Source organism: Octopus sinensis, linkage group LG20 (assembly GCF_006345805.1).
Source record: "Octopus sinensis linkage group LG20, ASM634580v1, whole genome shotgun sequence".
NCBI lineage: Eukaryota > Metazoa > Mollusca > Cephalopoda > Octopoda > Octopodidae > Octopus > Octopus sinensis.
Genome location: NC_043016.1, coordinates 20557185 through 20578718, shown reverse-complemented (window position 1 = coordinate 20578718; position 21534 = coordinate 20557185). Strand labels below are relative to the sequence as shown.

General features: G+C 36.9%; 1 protein-coding gene across 1 annotated transcript in view; it reads left to right on the top strand.

Annotated features, from left to right (window-relative positions):
• LOC115222646 overlaps nt 1-20925 on the top strand; it is a 38818-nt gene extending 17893 nt beyond the window's left edge. The window contains exon 4 of the mRNA XM_029792965.2: nt 20485-20925. Within this exon, the coding sequence (XP_029648825.1) occupies nt 20485-20681 (197 nt within the window). The 3' untranslated portion in view covers nt 20682-20925. The remainder of the gene's footprint in view (nt 1-20484) is intronic.
• Nucleotides 20926-21534: the final 609 nt, after the last annotated feature.

The following is a 21534-nucleotide window of genomic DNA, read 5'->3' as shown; positions in this document are numbered from 1 at the left end:
ATTGTTTAATTTGAGTTTAAAAGTTCAAAGTGGACTAAACGGTTCATATTCCATGAAACACATAATGACACCTTACATAGGTGAAGACCTTCTTTAGCCTGGGGTACCAGTGTCTCTCCTTTCCCTACCCACTGTCTTCAGTGCTTGACAGTTTATAGAGAACACGTTTGTCATCACCAGTCGCTATTTGGTCCAAAAAATGGTTCATTTGTGAGACGTGACAGCAAAGAAGAGCACACATTCACTCTCTGTGCATGATTAGACTCGGAAAGTTTGTGAGGAACCCAATTTGCTGACTTTTCCAATGGTATGCAGGTATCAGCGAATGATTGAATGACCAAAACCAAGCTTCTCTACTAGTTCCTCAACAGTTATGGTGGGATTTTGTTCCACCAAGGTTTCCACCATGGACGTCCTTGTTGAGCTCTACAGATCTTCCAGGACGAGGCTCATCTTCTAGGCTGTAGTTTCTGGCTCAGAATTTCTGGAACCACTGTTGACACAGGCTTATGCATATTGTCCGATCCCCATATACTGCATTAATGTTCCTCACACTTTCCATTGCATTGTTACCTTTATTGAACTCATAAAGCAAAACATGCCAAATATCCTCCTTTGTCACTTCCATTATAGCTTTGAAAATGTAACTGATAAAATCGAACTGCACTCTTCAAAACTTGCACTAAGAATAAGGACCAGGTAAAATTGCTACCTGCTTTTATAGCAAGTTGATGCAGGTCATTAATCCCATCCCCCTCCGACTTTTAGTTCATGCAATTGAAAAAACTGCATTATTTATGTGATGACCCTGTGTGTGTGTGTGTGTGCATGTGTATATATATGTATATATGTGTGTGTATATACATTTATGAATTTGTGCTGCTAGGTTCCTGATGTGAAGTCATGTGTTGAAAAATGTATTTCAGGATGGTCTTTTTTTTTTTGCCAAATAAACACATGTACTATATATTTGTTCTTCACTCATTTATTACTGTTCTTATTCTATCTCGTGTCCATTGCCTAGAAATCTTTCACCACACATCTGTGACCTCCTCAACAACACTTTCTGTCTTCGTGTGTGCTCTTGCTCTGCTTATTCCATTCTGTTCTTCTATGATGTGTATCCTTTTATGCACATGCATCTGTGTTTGTGTGTGTGTCATTATTCTTAATAGCACTTTGACTCTCCCCTCAGCCCCGTCCCCCTACCCCATCCTACTGCTCCTGCTTTGTACCCGACTTTTTGTACCATTCTTGTAACTCTCTGTGTTTGTGTGTTTGCCCATGCTGCTGCCATCGTGGTAGTTGTTGTTGCCATTGTTGTTAGTTGTGTTGTTGATATTGTTGCGGCCATCTGTGAAGTTACTGTATGTGTGTTTGTGTGTGTATATGGCTTTGCTTCCTATGTTGTTTGTATCCATGCCCTTTATATAGTTTTGTTGGGTTTTTTTTGTTTCTCACTTCAGTCTTTAGTCATCATTTTCTACGATGTGGTGGTAGATGTTATTGTTCCATTCATGTTTTCTGTTGAGGCTGGTCTATTTATTGCTATGTGTGTAGCCTCTGTGATCTGTCTAGGTGCCATGTCAGTTCTATGCGTTGATAATACCTTAACCGCTATGCTATTAACCGAGCCTCTATGTTCTGCTTGAGCATGTTGGTAGAGCACTGACAAGCCTTTCTCTTCTGTAAGCTCTCACCAGTGTTCCCCTATACATTCTCCTATGCTGTGTGCTGTCTCTCCAATGTAAGTAGCTGTCTTGTTTCTGCACCATCTCTCAGTACATCATAAGCTATACACTATATTCCTAATCTTACAGTTAACCTGTGTGTTCATCCTACATACTATACAATTGTTCTCCACACATGGGGACCTATCAAAAGGATAAGTTCTACAGATCAGGAATTTTATAGGGGCACCAAGTCTTACAACTACTTTAGATTAGCCTTATCTAACACTTTTCCAAAAAGGTATGCTAGTTCACTGCCAGGGGTAGCATCAACGATCATGACACTCTAGTATTTTTTGTTGTCCTACCATGACTTGGCCTTATCTATCTTTTTTCTGGTCCTTTTTATGCTGTTCCAGGATTTACTCTTGTATAGCAGACATATCCCCTTTGCATCACTCTCTATGATGGCTTTGTACTTAGCCCTGGCTCCTTTGTACACTCTAATCCTACCCCTTTGGTTATAGCCAGAGAACTGCATGCGGTGGAACTAGATATCCTTCTCTCCACAATACCAGATGGCCCAACAGCCCAACATGAGGTACAGATGAGGGCAGAAGAATCAAACACCCTTATACACCAAATGGGCCAACAGCTTGGACATATGCACACATAGAAGTGGTGGTGTGAAACACTCCAGACTGAGGAAATCAGAAAGACCACGGTGGTGCTCCAATATGACCGCAGCTGCATGTCTAAAATGAGTAAAAGAATATATAGATACACACACACACATCACACATATATACAAGAGTTACGGAATGGAGTAGGGGAAATCTGGGCTACATGTTTCATAGTGAGTGGAACCTCAGAAGTGGTAACAACCAAATGAGATGTATACTGCCATCTACTCATGAGGCCAAGGATATCTTGATTAGATTAAAGGCTACATTCCAGCAGGAGGTACATGCTGATGCAAAGATTCAACAGCTCATCATTCTTCAATGAAAGACAAAAATGTGCAACCTTCCTTCTCAATAAATCACTATTGTTCCTGAAAGTTGTTTGTTTATATTCACAACAGATTGCTCAAAGCCATCTTTCTTCCTATGCCTCAACCCCTGGATCTTACATTTATACACACACACACACACACATATATACATATATCTACACAAACACACACACACGCATCTTCATCATCATCATTGTCTAACGTCCGCCTTCCAGGCTACTGTGGGTGGCTTCACAAGAGCTGGCCAGACAGAAGCCTGCACCAGATTTCTGTGATTGTTTTGGCAGGATTTTTCAACTGAATGCCCTTCCTAACACCAACCACCCAGCAGAGTGGTTGGTGTTAGGAAGCAAGCACAGGCAAGGTCAGTTTTTGCAAGGTTTTTACAGTTGGATGCCCTTCTGACTAGTGTGGACTAGGTGTTTTTAAGTGGCACCTGCAGTGACAGTTGCAAGACAAAAAAAAAAACTTTCAAGAGTGGAGAGGCATTGGAGGAGGCAATCTTGTGTTGGATGATGAAAGGTTACAGTTAAACAAAGCAACAGATACAAGGTTACCCGACTAGAGAGAGAGATAGAGGAAAGAGAAAGAGATCAGGAATGAAGATAGAAACAAGTGCGCTACTGCAAAAGAAATACATTGTTATCCAACCCGAGGGAAATGCGGGAGGAGAGAGAAAGAGGGAGACAGCAGGATAGAGATGGTAGCAAAATGCTGGGTATACTCAAATGATGGGGATCAGAATATTAATGGGATGGTTGAGTAAAGGAAGTGTGAGATACAGATGGTGGCAAGTGCCAGGGCAGACCCTTGAATTCAAATGCCATAATATAACTGGCAGGATATTTCAAAGGAGGCGTGATTAAAGAGTGCAGAATGGAGAGAGTGAGTGGCGAAAATCTAGGTATATATAGAGCTAGGGTGCTACTGAATAGCAATGATACAGAGGAACAGGATTAGAGAGTGAGAGCAAGGCATAATGTATGAAGAAGGAAATGTGAGGAAGCAGAGATGTGGAAATGTAGATTGGCACTTCTTTATGCAGCTGTCTTCATTCATATGCCCAAACCAGTGTAGTTTTCTCTCTTGCATGCTGCATTTAATTCCTATTATGCCCAACTTTTCTCTCAATACTTTTGCACTTTGCCATACATGTGCACTGATGTTGCACATTCAACAGAGCATACTACTTTCATTTCTCTCCAGTCTACACATCTTCTGCATTCAGATTGTCTCAATGTCTCACTACCATGGAGTATAGCTGTTCACACATAAGCATTATATAGTCTACCTTTCATTCTGAGAGAGAGTCCTTTTGTTGCCAACAGAAGTAATAGCTTTCTGAACTTCCTCCACCCTATTCTTATTCTAGAAATAATACTCTCAGAGCATCCTTCACCATTACTAATTTGGTCGCCTAGGTAACAGGATCTATCTACAACCTCAAGAGAGCCTCCTGGGCATTTGAGAAAATCTAATTCCTGTGTGCTCTTAGTGCTTATTGTTCCTGCACACCTTTCACATACAAAGACAACTTTATCTGTTAATCTACCTGTGATTCCACTGCACCTCTTATACATCTATAGTTTACACTGGGTGCAGCAAATGGAATTTCTTTCAACTCTTTTCCTACATATTGAGCAGGACCATTTACCTGATGGAAAGAGAATTTTATCTTCTTTCTTACTAACAACAACTTTGGTCTTAGGTTAACTTTAAGGCCCTTTGATTCCAGATTTTGTTTCCATACTTGGAATTTCTTCTCCAATTCTGCTAAAGATTCTGCACAAAAAGCAAGGTCATCAGCATATAGCAGTTCCCACAGACACCCAGTTTTGAATTCTTCTGTTATGGTCTGGTGGACTGAGAACTAAGCCCTAGTGAACCCTATCTGTATGCTAAATTCATCACTGTACTTATGGCCAACTCTACTCTCACCTTACTGACCGCACCACTGTACATGGCTTGTACAGCTCTAACAAGCCACTCCTCTACTCCTAACTTTCTTAAAGACCACCATGTAACAGAGCGGGGAATTCTCTCAAAAGCTTTCTCCAGGTTGATGAAGGCTAAGTATAATGGCTTACTTTTGGCCGAGTACTTTTCCTGCAGTTGTCTCACCAGGAAGATGGCATCTGTGGTATGCTTCCCAGGTATAAAACCAAACTGCATCTCATCTAGCTTAATTTTTTTTCTAATCAATTGAGCAATAACCCTCTCAGTAACTTTCATGACTTGGTCTAGCAATTTAATACCTCTGAAGTTGTTTCTATCTAAGGCATCATCTTTACCCTTGTAGCAGCCAACTATAAGACTACTACTACACCATTCAATGGGGATGGTGCCTTATTGAATAACCTGATTAACTATACAAGTGACTAAGCTGTATTCTACACCACTTGAAATTTTAATAATCTCAGCAGTGATTCCTGATGGCTCAGAGACTTTCCTTGTCTTCATGTCTTTAATTGCCTTATCTATTATGCTGCTATCAACTTTGATGTCTGGTCCCTCAATTGGTTCGATATTTCGTAGAATCTCCTCCCATTCATTTTCCACATATAGTAACCTTCTATAGCAACACTCCCATGCATCTTTCTTCTCTGAGTCACTAAGTACAAGCATACCATTATCCATTCGCACACATTTCTCACCTACCACATCTCCATTTTCTATGATACATTGCTTTGCAATCCTGAACACCTCTCACCTCTGATCCTCATGCTGTAGAACATTTGCAAATCTCTTACCTTCACCTATTCCTTTTGCTATGTAAACCTGATGCCTAGCTACCCTTTAGGCTACCTGATATAATTTTCTGCTTCCACCATTTTTCCAGTTTTTCCAGGCTTATCATTGTGCTTTTATAGTACTGTCAACATCCTTGCTCCATTCCCATGTCACCCTTGCTCTAGCTGGGACTTTGCACCAACCACAGATTTCATCCATAGCCCTCAGTAGATTGTCCCACAGGAACTTCCAGTTGTCCCCACTTCTTTCTCTCTTTCATCGGAAGCTTCCATGAGTAAATCTCTAAATTTTTGTCTGTTTGCTGGGTCTTTGAGCTTCCATAGTCTTCTTTTCCAGATTGGTTTATTTCTCCAAGTTTTTCTAGCTCTAATTCTGAAGTCACTAACTAGTAACTTATGCACTTTTCACCTGGGAAAGACTTTGCATTTTTAAGCATCTATCTATCCCATTGCCTGTTGAGGAGGTAGTCGATCTGGCTTAGGTGGCTGGCTGATTTTTTTAAGTTAGTGTTGTAGATCATGAGATCATTTGCAGTTTTACAGTTCTATATTTAAGAGATGAGGAATTATTTACATTATTTATATTATTTACGTTAGACAGATATTTGTCCTCATCTTATTTGTTGTTAACATAACATTTTGGCTGATATACCCTCCAGCCTTCTTCAGGTGTCTTATTATTATTATTCCATGTTTGACTTTTGCTTTATATTTGTACAAGTTGACTCCAAGTCTCACCCAGAGACCTCAAGAGACAACAGGTTGGAAGTTCATGTTGTTATGCCTAGTGTGCCATTTATTTGGTGTTTTTTTTTTTTTTGGTGTTGTACAAGTGAATGTCAAAAAAAAAAAAATTATGTTTGTTTTAAACCCTGAGATTACATAGAAAGTATTTTGCATAGGATATGAGCAGTTCCCATGAGCACTATCTTTTGAATTTCTGCCATTTTGGTGTGTCCTGGTATCTGAGTTAGGTAGCAATCAGCCCCTTTTGCTTTATTATTATTATTATTATTATTATTGAATGAGAGAGCAGTGCATGCCATCAAAGTGACAATGGGGTAAAATATACGAAGCCCAGTATACCCATCATCACTACCCGTCTAACAAGGGTACACTAGGCACATGCATCACAACCATATGTGTGCGACATGGTGATCTCATATCAAGATAAACAGTACATGACCTTGCAGGTGGAGTCCAGTTAGAATTTTCTTCTGGTCGAGTAACCCATCCTGCCCAAAAGGTCCCTGAATAAAGGTTGTTTAAGGATGTTGAAAGAACCACCCATGTTTCCAGAGGCGAATTATTCAAACCCCAAAGAATCCCTCTCAACACATGGCTATAATACTCTCCCACTACTTCTGCTTGGGATCAGAGATGCACATATTGTCAGCCACTAAGGTCAAACAACTGACAAGCAAATCTGTGGTATTGAGCAGAATATTTGCTGTAGCCCAATTATTATTATTATTATTATTATTCAGGTCACTGCTTGGAATCTTGGAGTCAGTAGCCCGTGCTCTTAACCACTATGCCATATACCTATGGGCAATTATGGAGTGAATTTTTAGGGTTTATAAATCTAATATTTTTCTATCCTTCCTTAATACCGGTTCCCATATGCTATTCCTATCTGCACTCGGTCTGCTTAGGAGGTTGGTGTGTCCTAGCATATGTGCTGCTTCTTTTAGTTTTCGTATTGTCCAGTGGTGTTCTCTGTCTATTATTTTAACTTCATCCCACAGGGGCAGGTGGTCTCCATTTTTCCATACATGATCAGCTATACCTGATTTATCAATATCTCCACCTGTCACAACTTTGTGATGTTTGTCTACCCTTATTTTGAGGAGGCAGCATGTTTCGTCTTTGTATAACCTACCACAGCTGCATAGGATGGAGTACACACAGTTTTTGGTCATATTCTCTTCTATTGGTGGTTTTACTTGAAGGAGATATTTGTGAAGTGTTGTATTACTCTTGAATACTGTCCTGATGTCATATGGGCCGCATATCTTTTGTATCTTTTCAGAGAGGCTTTTCACATAGGGTAGACGGACTGTGGACAGTTTATTGGCCTCATCCTCTCTCTTCTTCAAAATGGAGTGGATAGTATACTTTTGAGGTAGTTGTTGCTTAACAGATTGTTATTGAGCTTGATCATTTCTTCATGTGTGTATTATGATCACTACTTATATTCTTTGCACAATGTTTTAGGCACTGAGAAATCCCTCTCTTTACACCGTATGGATGGTGGGAATTGAAGTTGAGATATCGTCCAGTAAAGGTCGGCTTGCGGTATATGGATGTCCTGAATCCATACTTGGTGCGTGTTATCAATACATCCAGGAATGCCAGCTGATTGTTCTTTTCCTTTTCCATCTTCATTACCCTATCACATACTCTTGACTACCTCAATTACCTTATCTACCCACTTTTCTGCTAACAGTATACCTACTCCATCCTTCTTGCCGACCCAGAAGAATTTGAATCTCTATCTCTTATCCGTGAGGAATCTAGCTGAGGCTCCCCTCCATCTTACTTCTTGCACACTACACATATCAACATGGCATCACTCCAGTATTTCCTCACTCCCCACTCTTTCCTTTCATTGTGCCAATATTGATGCTAATGGCCCTGAGATTGAGTACTTGGGAGTGGTGGCATCAAGGTAGTTGTGGAAATTTTGTCATCACCTGAAATGAAGATCTACAGAAATATTTGCCAGCTAGCATAGAGCTTTGATACATAGTTTATTCAGTGAATCCCAGTTTCCCCCATCTCGTCCAACATCTAGAGTAATAGCCAGCAAGTGGGTATGAGAATAGGGTAGTTACTAGCTCTGCAGATGAGACAAAAGTCTTTCAGAGGATACAGAACCCTGGAGGCATTGTGCATCTTAGCTTAGTTTTTCCTTGGCGCTGGCCAGATTGGAGCAATCTCAAGATTAATCAGCCGAAATTGCGAGGATGATCGAGTTCTTAACTGAGGATAGAAAGCTTCAAATGACCCGTCCTTGTCTTTTATTTGTATCATCTATCTGGATGTTTTGTTGTTCCTTTTTGTATCACCTAGTTGTCTGGATGTTTTGCGTTCTTGGCCCATTTTGTATTTTACATATATATACATATAGTGGTTACATATACTTTTTTCTCTTATATATATGTATATGGCGGTGTACATACACTTTGTTCTCTTATATATATATATATATATATATATATATAGCGGTGTACATACACTTTGTTCTCTTATTTATATATATATATCATCATCATTGTTTAACGTCCGCTTACCATGCTAGCATGAGTTGGACAATTTGACTGAGGGCTGGTGAACCAGATGGCTGCACCACGCTTCAATCTTGATCTAGCAGAGTTTCTACAGCTGGATGCCCTTCCTAACATCAACCACTCTGAGAGTGTAGTGGGTGTTTTACATGCCACTGGCACGGGGCCAGTCAAGGGGTACTCGCTCGAACCTTTTACACATGCCACCGGCACAGGTGCCAGTAAGGCAATGCTGGTAACGATCACGCTCGAGTGGTGTCTTTTACGTGCCACCAGCATGGAGGCCAGATAGCCACTCTGGCAACGATCACACTCGGATGGTGCTCTTAATACCCTACTAGCACGGGGCTCGAGTGCCAGTAAGGCGACGCTGGTAATGATCACACTCGAATGGTGCCTTTTAAGTGCCACTTATATTCATATATATATATATATATATATTCATATATATATATATATTCATATATATATATATACATACATATATATTCATATTATATATATATATATTTGTTTTGCAAGATTTTTTTTATGTGAAATCGTGTGTTGAAACAGATATTGTTGTATTTAGGAATGGTCATTTTTCCAGTTTAGCCAATAAAAACACACGCACTATATATTTGGTGTTACTTTGCTTCAGCGTTATTTATTTTTTACATTAAACTTAATCTTATTTCGGCCAGAGTTCTTTCATCACACTCCTATGACTGCATCAGTGATCCTTTGCTTTCTTCTTTCTTATTTGTGTGTTTCTCCTTACTAATGGTCAGCCATTTTGTATTTCTATTGTATGTGTCTTCATTTGCGCATGCATATATCTCTATGTGTGTCTATGTTTAGTTAGTGTGTAGGGGGAAGTGCCTGTAATATTTGTATATATACATATATATATATATGTATAAACATATATGTATGCATATGTATATACATATATATATATATATATATATATATATATGTATGTATGTATATATATACACACACACACAAATATATATATATTTACATATATGTGTGTGTGTATCTTCCACTTCCTTTCTAAAGAAAAGGTGTGCTTTTGCCTGTCTCTTCTCCAGCGTTCATCACTTCACCTCGTTATGGCTTAACAGCCCTTACCATTTGTTTTTTACTGTTTTGTTCTCACTGTCTTGTTTTTGTCACCACCTTAACTCTCCGCAAAGCCCAAATTTTTTTTAATTTGCTTTGTGGGGACGACTGTTTTAACGAAGTCGCGTCTTGTCCCTATGTTAGAAACATAGAGTAGATAAAACAGGGGACAACTGATGAAGGTAATGATCTTTATGTTGCCTGTCTTGTTTCTATATTTGTTTCTTTCATTGTTCGAAAAAGAAGTTTGTTTTCCATGGTTTTGTTTTTTATATTCTTGTTTGTCATTTCATTCATGTTTTTTTGACATCCTGTACCCATATATGCATGTATTGGGTTGGCAACTAAGTTCCCGCTGTTTTTTTTAAATTTTGGAATTTATTGCGTTTTTAAATTTTGGAATCTATTTTTTTCAAGAATTCTATTTTTGAATCATTTCGGAATCTATTTTGTTGGGTTTTTTTTTTCTAGTTAATTTTTGTTTATTTTCAGATCATTAAAATGGAATGTCAAGTTAAGAAAAACGAGCATTTTCGACACCTTCTTTTTGCTTTTAATCAAGGTTCTAAGGCTGCAAAAGCTGCTTGCGATGTTTGTGCTGTGTATGGAGAGGGTACCATAGCTGAAAGAACTGCTTCTGATTGGTATGCCAAGTTCAAAAATGGAAATTTTAACCTCAAAGACGCACCTCGTTCTGGCCATCCAGTTGAGTTCGATGAAGAGCAATTAAACCAACTTTTGCACGAAAATTCTTGTCAAACAAGGGAAGTGGCAGAGAAAATAGAATGCTCCCACACTGCTATAGAGAAGCATCTTCACTCAATGGGGAAGGTTCAGAAGTATGGAACATGCTTTAAGTGACAACAACAAAAATCAATGAGCCACAATCTCCGCTGGTTTGCTTGCTCGTCACTGCTCAACTCATGGAGACAAGCAACGATTTCTTTACCAAATCGTTTCTGGCAAGAAAAATGGTGCCTGTACATCAATATGAAGCCATGTAAGGAATGGCTTAGCCCTGGTAAATAAGCTAGACCGTGCAAAACGATGTTATACGTATGCTGGGACTGGGAAGGGATATCCCTTATGAATTGCTTGAATAGAACCAAACAGTCAATGTGAAACTATATTCAACAGATAGAACAACTCAACACGGCTATTCAAGAGAAAAGACCTAATCAGCAGCATGGAGTTCTTCTACTGCATGACAACGCCCACCCTCATATCGCCAACATGACTAAGGAAGCCATTCAAACGCATGGCTGGGAAGTGCTTTGAAATGCTATGCACGGAGTTTCATTCAATACTAATGCAGAATTGAAAGCTTGATTGGATTGATTTTTTAGTCGAAATTGGGTGATTTCTACCAACGAAGTATTGAAAATCTTGTTGAATGTTGGGAAAAAGTTGTAAACAACAAGGGTGAATACATTATTAATTAATTAGTTGTTACTTTTTATGAAACCTTTTTAAAAATTTTAATCTAAAACAACGGCAAGTACTTAGTTGCCAGCCTAATATATATACACATATATGTAGGTGTGTACATATATGTATGTATATATACATATATATCAGGTCATCAGATAAGTTCTGTCCAAATTTTGAATAAAGAAAACAAGTGATCAAATGTTATATTTAATTGAAATTTAATCATCAATGTACTTTCCCTGATTATCTATGACTTCCTTCCATCTATTGACAAGCTTTTTAATCCCATCAATGTAAAACTCTTTTGGTTTCAAAGCGAAGAACTCTGAAATATCAGTTTCGACTTCCTCCTGGCTTGCGAAAGTTATGTCCTCCAAATGATTCTTTAAACTATGAAACAGATGGTAGTCTGAAGGAGCAAGGTTGGAAGAATAATGTGCATGAGGAATTTTTTCCCAGTCAAGCTCTTTGATCTTCTGTGATGTGATCTTTGCAGTGTGGGGTCACACATTGTCCTGGTGAAACATCACTCCTTTTCGATTCACTAAAGCGGGTCTTTTATCTTCAAAGCTTGGTTCAAACACTCTAATTGCTAACAGTAGACTTAAGCATTGAGTGTTGCATTAGGTGGTAACAATTAAAAGTGAATTACTCCTTTGCAATCACACCAGATAGAAAGAAGAACCTTTTTCCCATGAAGTTCCCTTCTCAGTTGTGGTTGAGCTTTTTCCCTTTTACCAAGCCACTGTTTACTGGATATCCTGTTTGATCTTCATCTTCAAGGCTGAAATCTCCACTTCTGAATTTTGCAAACCATCTTCTGCACATTCTTTTAGTCAAGTACTCTTTCCCATAAACTGAGTGTATGTTTCAAGTCGCTTCAGCTGCAGAGTTTCCTTTTTTGTAGTCATAAAGTATTATGTGCCTCAAATACTCTTTGGATTCTTCCATGTTAGAAAGGGTTTTAATCAAAGAAATTTTAATTCTATTATTCTGTAAAATAATATTTAATAGCTTAAATGTACACAAATGTATAAAAATCATTTTTAATTCCATTAGCTATTCTAAAATACTATTAAATTTCACTCCATCTTAAAAAAGGGTAAAATCTGACAGAACTTATAATTTGACCTGATATATATATATATATAGAGAGAGAGAGAGAGACACACATACATACATATATATATACATACATATACATATATATACATATATATATATATATATATATATATAGACGCACACACACACACACACACACACACATATATATATACATACATACATACATATATATATATATATACACATGCACACACACACATATATATATATACATGTATATATATTTACATATATATACATTATATATATATATATATTTAAATTCAACAATTGAGGGCAAAATTAATTAATTATTAATCAATTTCACCAAGTGTTCCGTATGCAAAGGGACCATTCAAGGCGATTCAAATTATTACATATATAAAAGGGCTTAGTAAAATAAATTACTTTGCCGCATACTGAACTCATTAGAATAGCAGCTAAAAAACTTTTTTAAAGCTATTTCTAATACTTAAAGAAAATCTCTCTCACATATAGTGTTGCTTAATTCAACTCCCAAAAGTTTGGGGGTAAGGACATCGAAAAATCAAATGCTAAGGTTATTCGAGAACGTACGTTCAAGATTAGTCAAAACAACATTTCTATCATCGGCTCGAAATTCCTTGGTTGGGATTTGAAACACTGAAAATAAGAACATACCCTTTCGCGATCTGCTCCCAACTAACAGTGCCAACAAATTCAAATAAGCAAGCGAAGAATCTCTGTTCTCGCCCTTTCCACCAGCGTGGGTTAAAATCATCAAACACTATGCTTATTTCGGTAAAATCCGAAGCATTAATCAGAGGGAGATTAATTATAATTTCAACAATTGAGGGCAAAATTAATTAATTATTAATCAATTTCACCAAGTGTTCAGTATGCAAAGGGACCTTCAGGCGAATCAAATTATTACATTATATAAAAGGGCTTAGTAAAATAAAATAAATTACTTTGCCGCATACTGAACTCATTAGAAATAGCAGCTAAAAAACTTTTTTAAAGCTATTTCTAATACTTAAAGAAAATCTCTCTCACATATAGTGTTTGCTTAATTCAACTCACAAAAGTTTGGGGGTAAGGACATCGAAAAATCAAATGCTAAGGTTATTCGAGAACGTACGTTTCAAGATTAGTCAAAACAACATTTCTATCATCGGCTCAGAAATTCCTTGGTTTGGATTTGGAAACACTGAAAATAAGAACATACCCTTTCGAAGATCTGCTTCCCAACTAACAGTGCCAACAAATTCAATAAGCAAGCGAAGAATCTCTGTTCTCCTCCCCTTTCCAACCAGCGTGGGTTAAAATCATCAACACATTAGCTTATTTCGGTAAAATCCGAAGCATTAATCAGAGGGAGATTATTATAATTTCAACAATTGAGGGCAAAATTAATTAATTATTATCAATTTTCACCAAGTGTTCAGTATGCAAAGGGACCATTCAAGGCGAATTCAAATTATTACATTATATAAAAGGGCTTAGTAAAATAAATACTTTGCCGCATACTGAACTCATTAGAAATAGCAGCTAAAAAACTTTTTTAAAGCTATTTCTAATACTTAAAGAAAATCTCTCTCACATATAGTGTTTGCTTAATTCAACTCACAAAAGTTTGGGGGTAAGGACATCGAAAAATCAAATGCTAAGGTTATTCGAGAACGTACGTTTCAAGATTAGTCAACAACAACATTTCTATCATCGGCTCAGAAATTCCTTGGTTGGATTTGGAAACACTGAAAATAAGAACATACCCTTTCGAAGATCTGCTCCCAACTACAGTGCCAACAAATTCAAATAAGCAAGCGAAGAATCTCTGTTCTCCCCTTTCCACCAGCGTGGGTTAAAATCATCAAACACTATGCTTATTTCGGTACAATCCGAAGCATTATCAGAGGGAGATTAATTATAATTTCAACAATTGAGGGCAAAATTAATTAATTATTAATCACTTTCATCACCAGTGTTCAGTATGCAAGGGACCATTCAAGGCGAATTCAAATTATTACATTATATAAAAGGGCTTAGTAAAATAAATTACTTTGCCGCATACTGAACTCATTAGAATAGCAGCTAAAAAACTTTTTTAAAGCTATTTCTAATACTTAAAGAAAATCTCTCTCACATATAGTTTTGCTTAATTCAACTCACAAAAGTTTGGGGGTAAGACATCGAAAAATCAAAAATGCTAAGGTTATTCGAGAACGTACGTTTCAAGATTAGTCAAAACAACATTTCTAATCATCGGCTCAGAAATTCCTTGGTTTGGATTTGGAAACACTGAAAATAAGAACATACCCTTTCGAAGATCTGCTCCCAACTAACAGTGCCAACAATTCAAATAAGCAAGCGAAGAATCTCTGTTCTCCCCTTTCCACCAGCGTGGGTTAAAATCATCAAACACTATGCTTATTCGGTAAAATCCGAAGCATTAATCAGAGAGAATAATTATAATTTCAACAATTGAGGGCAAAATATTAATTATTAATCAATTTCACCAAGTGTTCAGTATGCAAAGGGACCATTCAAGGCGAATTCAAATTATTACATTATATAAAAGGGCTTAGTAAAATAAATTACTTTGCCATACTGAACTCATTAGAAATAGCAGCTAAAAAACTTTTTTAAAGCTATTTCTAATACTTAAAGAAAATCTCTCTCACATATAGTGTTTGCTTAATTCAACTCACAAAAGTTTGGGGGTAAGGACATCGCAAAATCAAATGCTAAGGTTATTCGAGAACGTACGTTTCAAGATTAGTCAAAACACATTTCTATCATCGGCTCAGAATTCCTTGGTTGGATTTGGAAACACTGAAAATAAGAACATACCCTTTCGAAGATCTGCTCCCAACTAACAGTGCCAACAAATTCAAATAAGCAAGCGAAGAATCTCTGTTCTCCCCCCTTTCCACCAGCGTGGGTTAAAATAGCGTGGCTATTTCTAATGAGTTCAGTATGCGGCAAAGTAATTTATTTTACTAAGCCCTTTTATATAATGTAATAATTTGAATTCGCCTTGAATGGTCCCTTTGCATACTGAACACTTGGTGAAATTGATTAATATTAATTAATTTTGCCCTCAATTGTTGAAATTATAATTAATCTCCCTCTGATTAATGCTTCGGATTTTACCGAATAAGCATAGTGTTTATGATTTTTAACCCACGCTGGTGGAAAGGGGAGAACGAGATTCTTCGCTTGCTTATTTGAATTTGTTGGCACTGTTAGTTGGAGCAGATCTTCGAAAGGGTATGTTCTTATTTTCAGTGTTTCCAAATCCAAATCAAGGAATTTCTGAGCCGATGATAGAAATGTTGTTTTGACTAATCTTGAAACGTACGTTCTCGAATAACCTTAGCATTTGATTTTTCGATGTCCTTACCCCCAAACTTTTGTGAGTTGAATTAAGCAAACACTATATGTGAGAGAGATTTTCTTTAAGTATTAGAAATAGCTTTAAAAAAGTTTTTTAGCTGCTATTTCTAATGAGTTCAGTATGCGGCAAAGTAATTTATTTTACTAAGCCCTTTTATATAATGTAATAATTTGAATTCGCCTTGAATGGTCCCTTTGCATACTGAACACTTGGTGAAATTGATTAATAATTAATTAATTTTGCCCTCAATTGTTGAAATTATAATTAATCTCCCTCTGATTAATGCTTCGGATTTTACCGAAATAAGCATAGTGTTTTTGATGATTTTAACCCACGCTGGTGGAAAGGGGAGAACAGAGATTCTTCGCTTGCTTATTTGAATTTGTTGGCACTGTTAGTTGGGAGCAGATCTTCGAAAGGTATGTTCTTATTTTCAGTGTTTCCAAATCCAAACCAAGGAATTTCTGAGCCGATGATAGAAATGTTGTTTTGACTAATCTTGAAACGTACGTTCTCGAATAACCTTAGCATTTGATTTTTCGATGTCCTTACCCCCAACTTTTGTGAGTTGAATTAAGCAAACACTATATGTGAGAGAGATTTTCTTTAAGTATTAGAAATAGCTTTAAAAAAGTTTTTTAGCTGCTATTTCTAATGAGTTCAGTATGCGGCAAAGTAATTTATTTTACTAAGCCCTTTTATATAATGTAATAATTTGAATTCGCCTTGAATGGTCCCTTTGCATACTGAACACTTGGTGAATTGATTAATAATTAATTAATTTTGCCCTCAATTGTTGAAATTATAATTAATCTCCCTCTGATTAATGCTTCGGATTTTACCGAAATAAGCATAGTGTTTGATGATTTTAACCCACGCTGGTGGAAAGGGGAGAACAGAGATTCTTCGCTTGCTTATTTGAATTTGTTGGCACTGTTAGTTGGGAGCAGATCTTCGAAAGGGTATGTTCTTATTTTCAGTGTTTCCAAATCCAAACCAAGAATTTCTGAGCCGATGATAGAAATGTTGTTTTGACTAATCTTGAAACGTACGTTCTCGAATAACCTTAGCATTTGATTTTTCGATGTCCTTACCCCCAAACTTTTGTGAGTTGAATTAAGCAAACACTATATGTGAGAGAGATTTTCTTTAAGTATTAGAAATAGCTTTAAAAAAGTTTTTTAGCTGCTATTTCTAATGAGTTCAGTATGCGGCAAAGTAATTTATTTTACTAAGCCCTTTTATATAATGTAATAATTTGAATTCGCCTTGAATGTCCCTTTGCATACTGAACACTTGGTGAAATTGATTAATAATTAATTAATTTTGCCCTCAATTGTTGAAATTATAATTAATCTCCTCTGATTAATGCTTCGGATTTTACCGAAATAAGCATAGTGTTTGATGATTTTAACCCACGCTGGTGGAAAGGGGAGAACAGAGATTCTTCGCTTGCTTATTTGAATTTGTTGGCACTGTTAGTTGGGAGCAGATCTTCGAAAGGGTATGTTCTTATTTTCAGTGTTTCCAAATCCAAACCAAGGAATTTCTGAGCCGATGATAGAAATGTTGTTTTGACTAATCTTGAAACGTACGTTCTCGAATAACCTTAGCATTTGATTTTTCGATGTCCTTACCCCCAAACTTTTGTGAGTTGAATTAAGCAAACACTATATGTGAGAGAGATTTTCTTTAAGTATTAGAAATAGCTTTAAAAAAGTTTTTTAGCTGCTATTTCTAATGAGTTCAGTATGCGGCAAAGTAATTTATTTTACTAAGCCCTTTTATATAATATATATATATTTATATATACATTCAAACTTTAGGTCTCACCAAGGAAATGACTAGAGACCGAGACCTATGGAAGTATGTTGTGTGTGAGAAGACCCGGCAAGACTAGTGAGGCCATAACCCGTGGCCCCTACCTGGGACGTAGTCAGTCCACCTGTGCATACCTTCCTTCTTGTGACACTTGTGAAGACCTGTTGAGGCAAGTGAAAATCAAACCAAAATCAAACCAAATCAAAATAGATGAACTTCAATGGAATTTGTATCTTTGTGGTACCAGTGCCGGTGGCACATAAGAAAACCATCCGAATGTGGCCGTAGCCAGTACCGCATCAACTGGCCTCTGTGCTGTGGGCACATAACAAACACCATCCAATCGTGGCCATTCACCAGCCTCGTCTGGCACCTGTGTCGGTGGCACATAAAAAAACACCATCTCAGCGTGGCCGTTCGCCAGCCTCGTCTGGCACCTGTGTCGGTGGCACATAAAATCACCCACTACACTCTCGGAGTGGTTGGCGTTAGGAAGGGCATCCAGCTGTAGAAACACTGCCAGATCTGACTGGCCTGGTGCAGCCTTCAGGCTTCCCAGACCCCAGTTGAACCGTCCAACCCATGCTAGCATGGAAAGCGGACGTTAAACGATGATGATGATGATGATTATATATATATATATACATTATATGTGTATATATATATATATGTTCTCAGAATATCGGAAGGAATTTTGGTGGGAATAGAATCGTGTCTTAAATGAATACTGCTAAATGTATATGTAATCTAGTGTGAAATTTTTTTTAAATGGGTATATCTTTTAATTTATTAATTAATATTTTACAGCTAATTATTTACCCTAGGTTTCCAGGCCTTTCCTTCTTTTATAAGCTATTTTTGATTTAAGGTTTTCTTCGATTTTTATAATAATATAATTTTAAACAGCAATTTGTTATTGCATGCAACTGGTTGTTGAAAGGACGAATGAAACAAAACCATTTTCAAATGTGTATCTGTCAAACTAATTGTATATTTACGCATATAACTTTATTTTTGTTCCATTCTAAACAAAACTGTCCAACAAACAGCAATGGGAAACTCTGAGCAACAGTTTTTGTGATACTTTTGCTGCTTTTTAATAAAGTATATTACTCTGCTTCTGTTATTCAAGTACTATTTTTTCCACCTTGTTTTGCATTTATGCTTACTCTGGTCTGTATACATACATACATACATACATACATACATACATACATACATACATACATACATGCATGCATGCATGCATGCATACATACATACATACGTACGTATGTATGTATTTAATAGCAAATTGCTCCTTGTTTCTCTCCTTGTTTTTTCTGTGTCCCTTTCTGTAGAAGAGCGTAGGCTCGAAACATAAAAGATTTTTTCTATTCCTGAGCGTTATACTAATACATCTGTTTGTTTTGTATACCAGCTATCTTCGTCTTTTGTTTTTTTTCATAAACTCTCCCTATATATATATATACCTATATACACACACATACTGTTAATCATGTTCAGCGAACATAAAATCTAAAGAGAGTAGGTATGAGATGAAACAATTTATTTCACCAATTGACATCCATACAACTACAGTCATTTTGCAGCCTCTATCATATAAAAGCAATGTATTTTAGTGTATAATAAATAATTAAATAATTTTATATACCTGTATTTGAACTGCATCACACTATACATTACACCGCTTTTTGTTTTGTTTTGGTTTACTCTGTGGTTTGTAACTTGATTCATTAAAGGAGACATTTTTGTGAGTACCACTAAATTAGTTAAATCCATATATTGTGCATTAAATATGTGTAACTGGTGCTTAATTTATTGAACCCGAAAGGATGAAAGGCAAAGTCGACCTCGGCGGAATTTCAACTCAGAACGTAGCGGCAGACAAAATACCGCTAAGTATTTCGCCAGGCATGCTAACGTTTCTGCCAGCTCACCGCCTTTAAATATATATGTGTGTGTGTGTGGTCTGATCAATAGGTATCCAAACTGTTGCCATAGTAATGAATCTAAACCATACATAGTAAAGCCGCTTGGCAAAGATTGACCTTCAGCTCTGCTATGCACGCACACTATATTTTAACATTATACCTCACTTCCACTGTTTACAGCAGTGCTTGGAAGGAAGGTGTGTAGCATGTGATCATCACATTGACCATGAGAGAGAAAGATCAGCAGAGAATCTGCATCAAATTTTGCCAAAAGCTTAGAGGCCTATGCAGAGTTTTCAGAAAGTTTTCATCGATCTCAACACAAACAAGATCTTGTGCAACTGAAACTCCGAGTGTTTTTTCAGTTAACTGAAAGTAGTTTTGGCACAAACTTGGCAGACATGCATCTCATACTCAAATCTTCAGTGATAACAGACTGAACTGAACCGTAACTAATCTGCACATACTCTGACAACGAATGGTGATTCAACGTTTCCTCTCAAAGTTGCACGCACATTGCAATGTTTTTTCTCAGTTCTGCTGGTTGTGCGTCTCCCAGAACATTAATCAATATTGACATTTTTTTAGCCATCTTGGAAATGTCTGAACCACTCGTACACTTGTGTGCAGCTCATACACTCCTCTCCATGCACTTTCTGCAACTTTGCCTTGGCCTCTGAGCAGGTATCACCATGACAACTTTTTTCTGCCATGGTCAATGTAACAATCACACACTACACACTTTCCTTCCAAGCACTGCTGTAAACAATGGAAGTGAGATAGAATGTTAAAACTTAGTACACATGCACAGCAGAGTTCAAGGTTAATCTCTGCCAAGCAGCTTTCCTCTGCATGCTTTGGTTTCGTTACTATGGCAAAAGTCCAGATACTTATTGATCAGACTTCGTGTATAATATATATATATGTGTGTGTGTGTGTGTATAATAAAATTAAACAATTCATTTTATTTCTTTTTACAGATCAAGAAGAAAAGGTCAGAGATGCCATGAAAGGTTTTCAATTACCAGTAGGTAACATTCCTGAGTGGGCCCTTAACATTCCTGAAGATAAATGGAAAGAGCATTTGTTGTCAAAACTTCACCAGCTGGAAAACAAAGATACAGACCATAAGAGCAACAGCAAAAATGATTCTCATCCAAGTTCTTCATTAAACTGAATTTTACCTTTTTTTTTTTTTTTATGAAACTCATCCACAAACATACATTTATAAAACAATATTTATACATACATATTCATGCCACAGTATTTATACACCCAGTTATCAGCAAGTGTTCATACATACACAAAAAATCAATATAAAAGGATTTATATCTGTAGCAATATTGAATCACGTGAGATTAATATTAATTTTTTTTTGTTTTTTTTTTATCAAAGTCAGTTAGATAAACATACAATCAGACTAATATGAGACCAATAAATAAACTAACATATTTTGGAATATAAAGAAATATACAAAATACCACACACACACAGTCTCTCTCTCTCTCTCTCTCTCTCTCTCTCTCTCTCTCTCTCTCTCTCTCTCTCTCTCCCTCTCTCCCTCTCTCTCTCTCTCTCTCTCTCTCTCTCTCTCTCTCTCTCTATCTATCTATCTATCTATCTATCTATCTATCTATCTGGGAAGGTAGAAAGAAAGGGTATTTCCCAAGCAGCAGTCAACCCAAGCTTTAGGCTGTCTACACTCTCAGATTCCAGACTAATATCGAAAATCTTCAGGTATAGAAAATCCTGGTTTCACACAACTTTGTGTGAGTTTAACGATGAATAAAATATAATCCATTTAAGTAGACAAAGAAAGACTTCAACACAACTTTAATGATCAGTTACAATTGTTTCTATACCAATACTGTTTTCAAAACCGGCTGATGCAAAAGTTCCAAGTGAAATTTATGTAATATTTGCAGTTTTAAACATTAGAGTGGCACTTCTTCAGACCTGCATCAAAGGTGTGCTCCTATAAATATCTATATATGCAACTCCCGAAGCAATACTGGAACAGTTCTCAACCT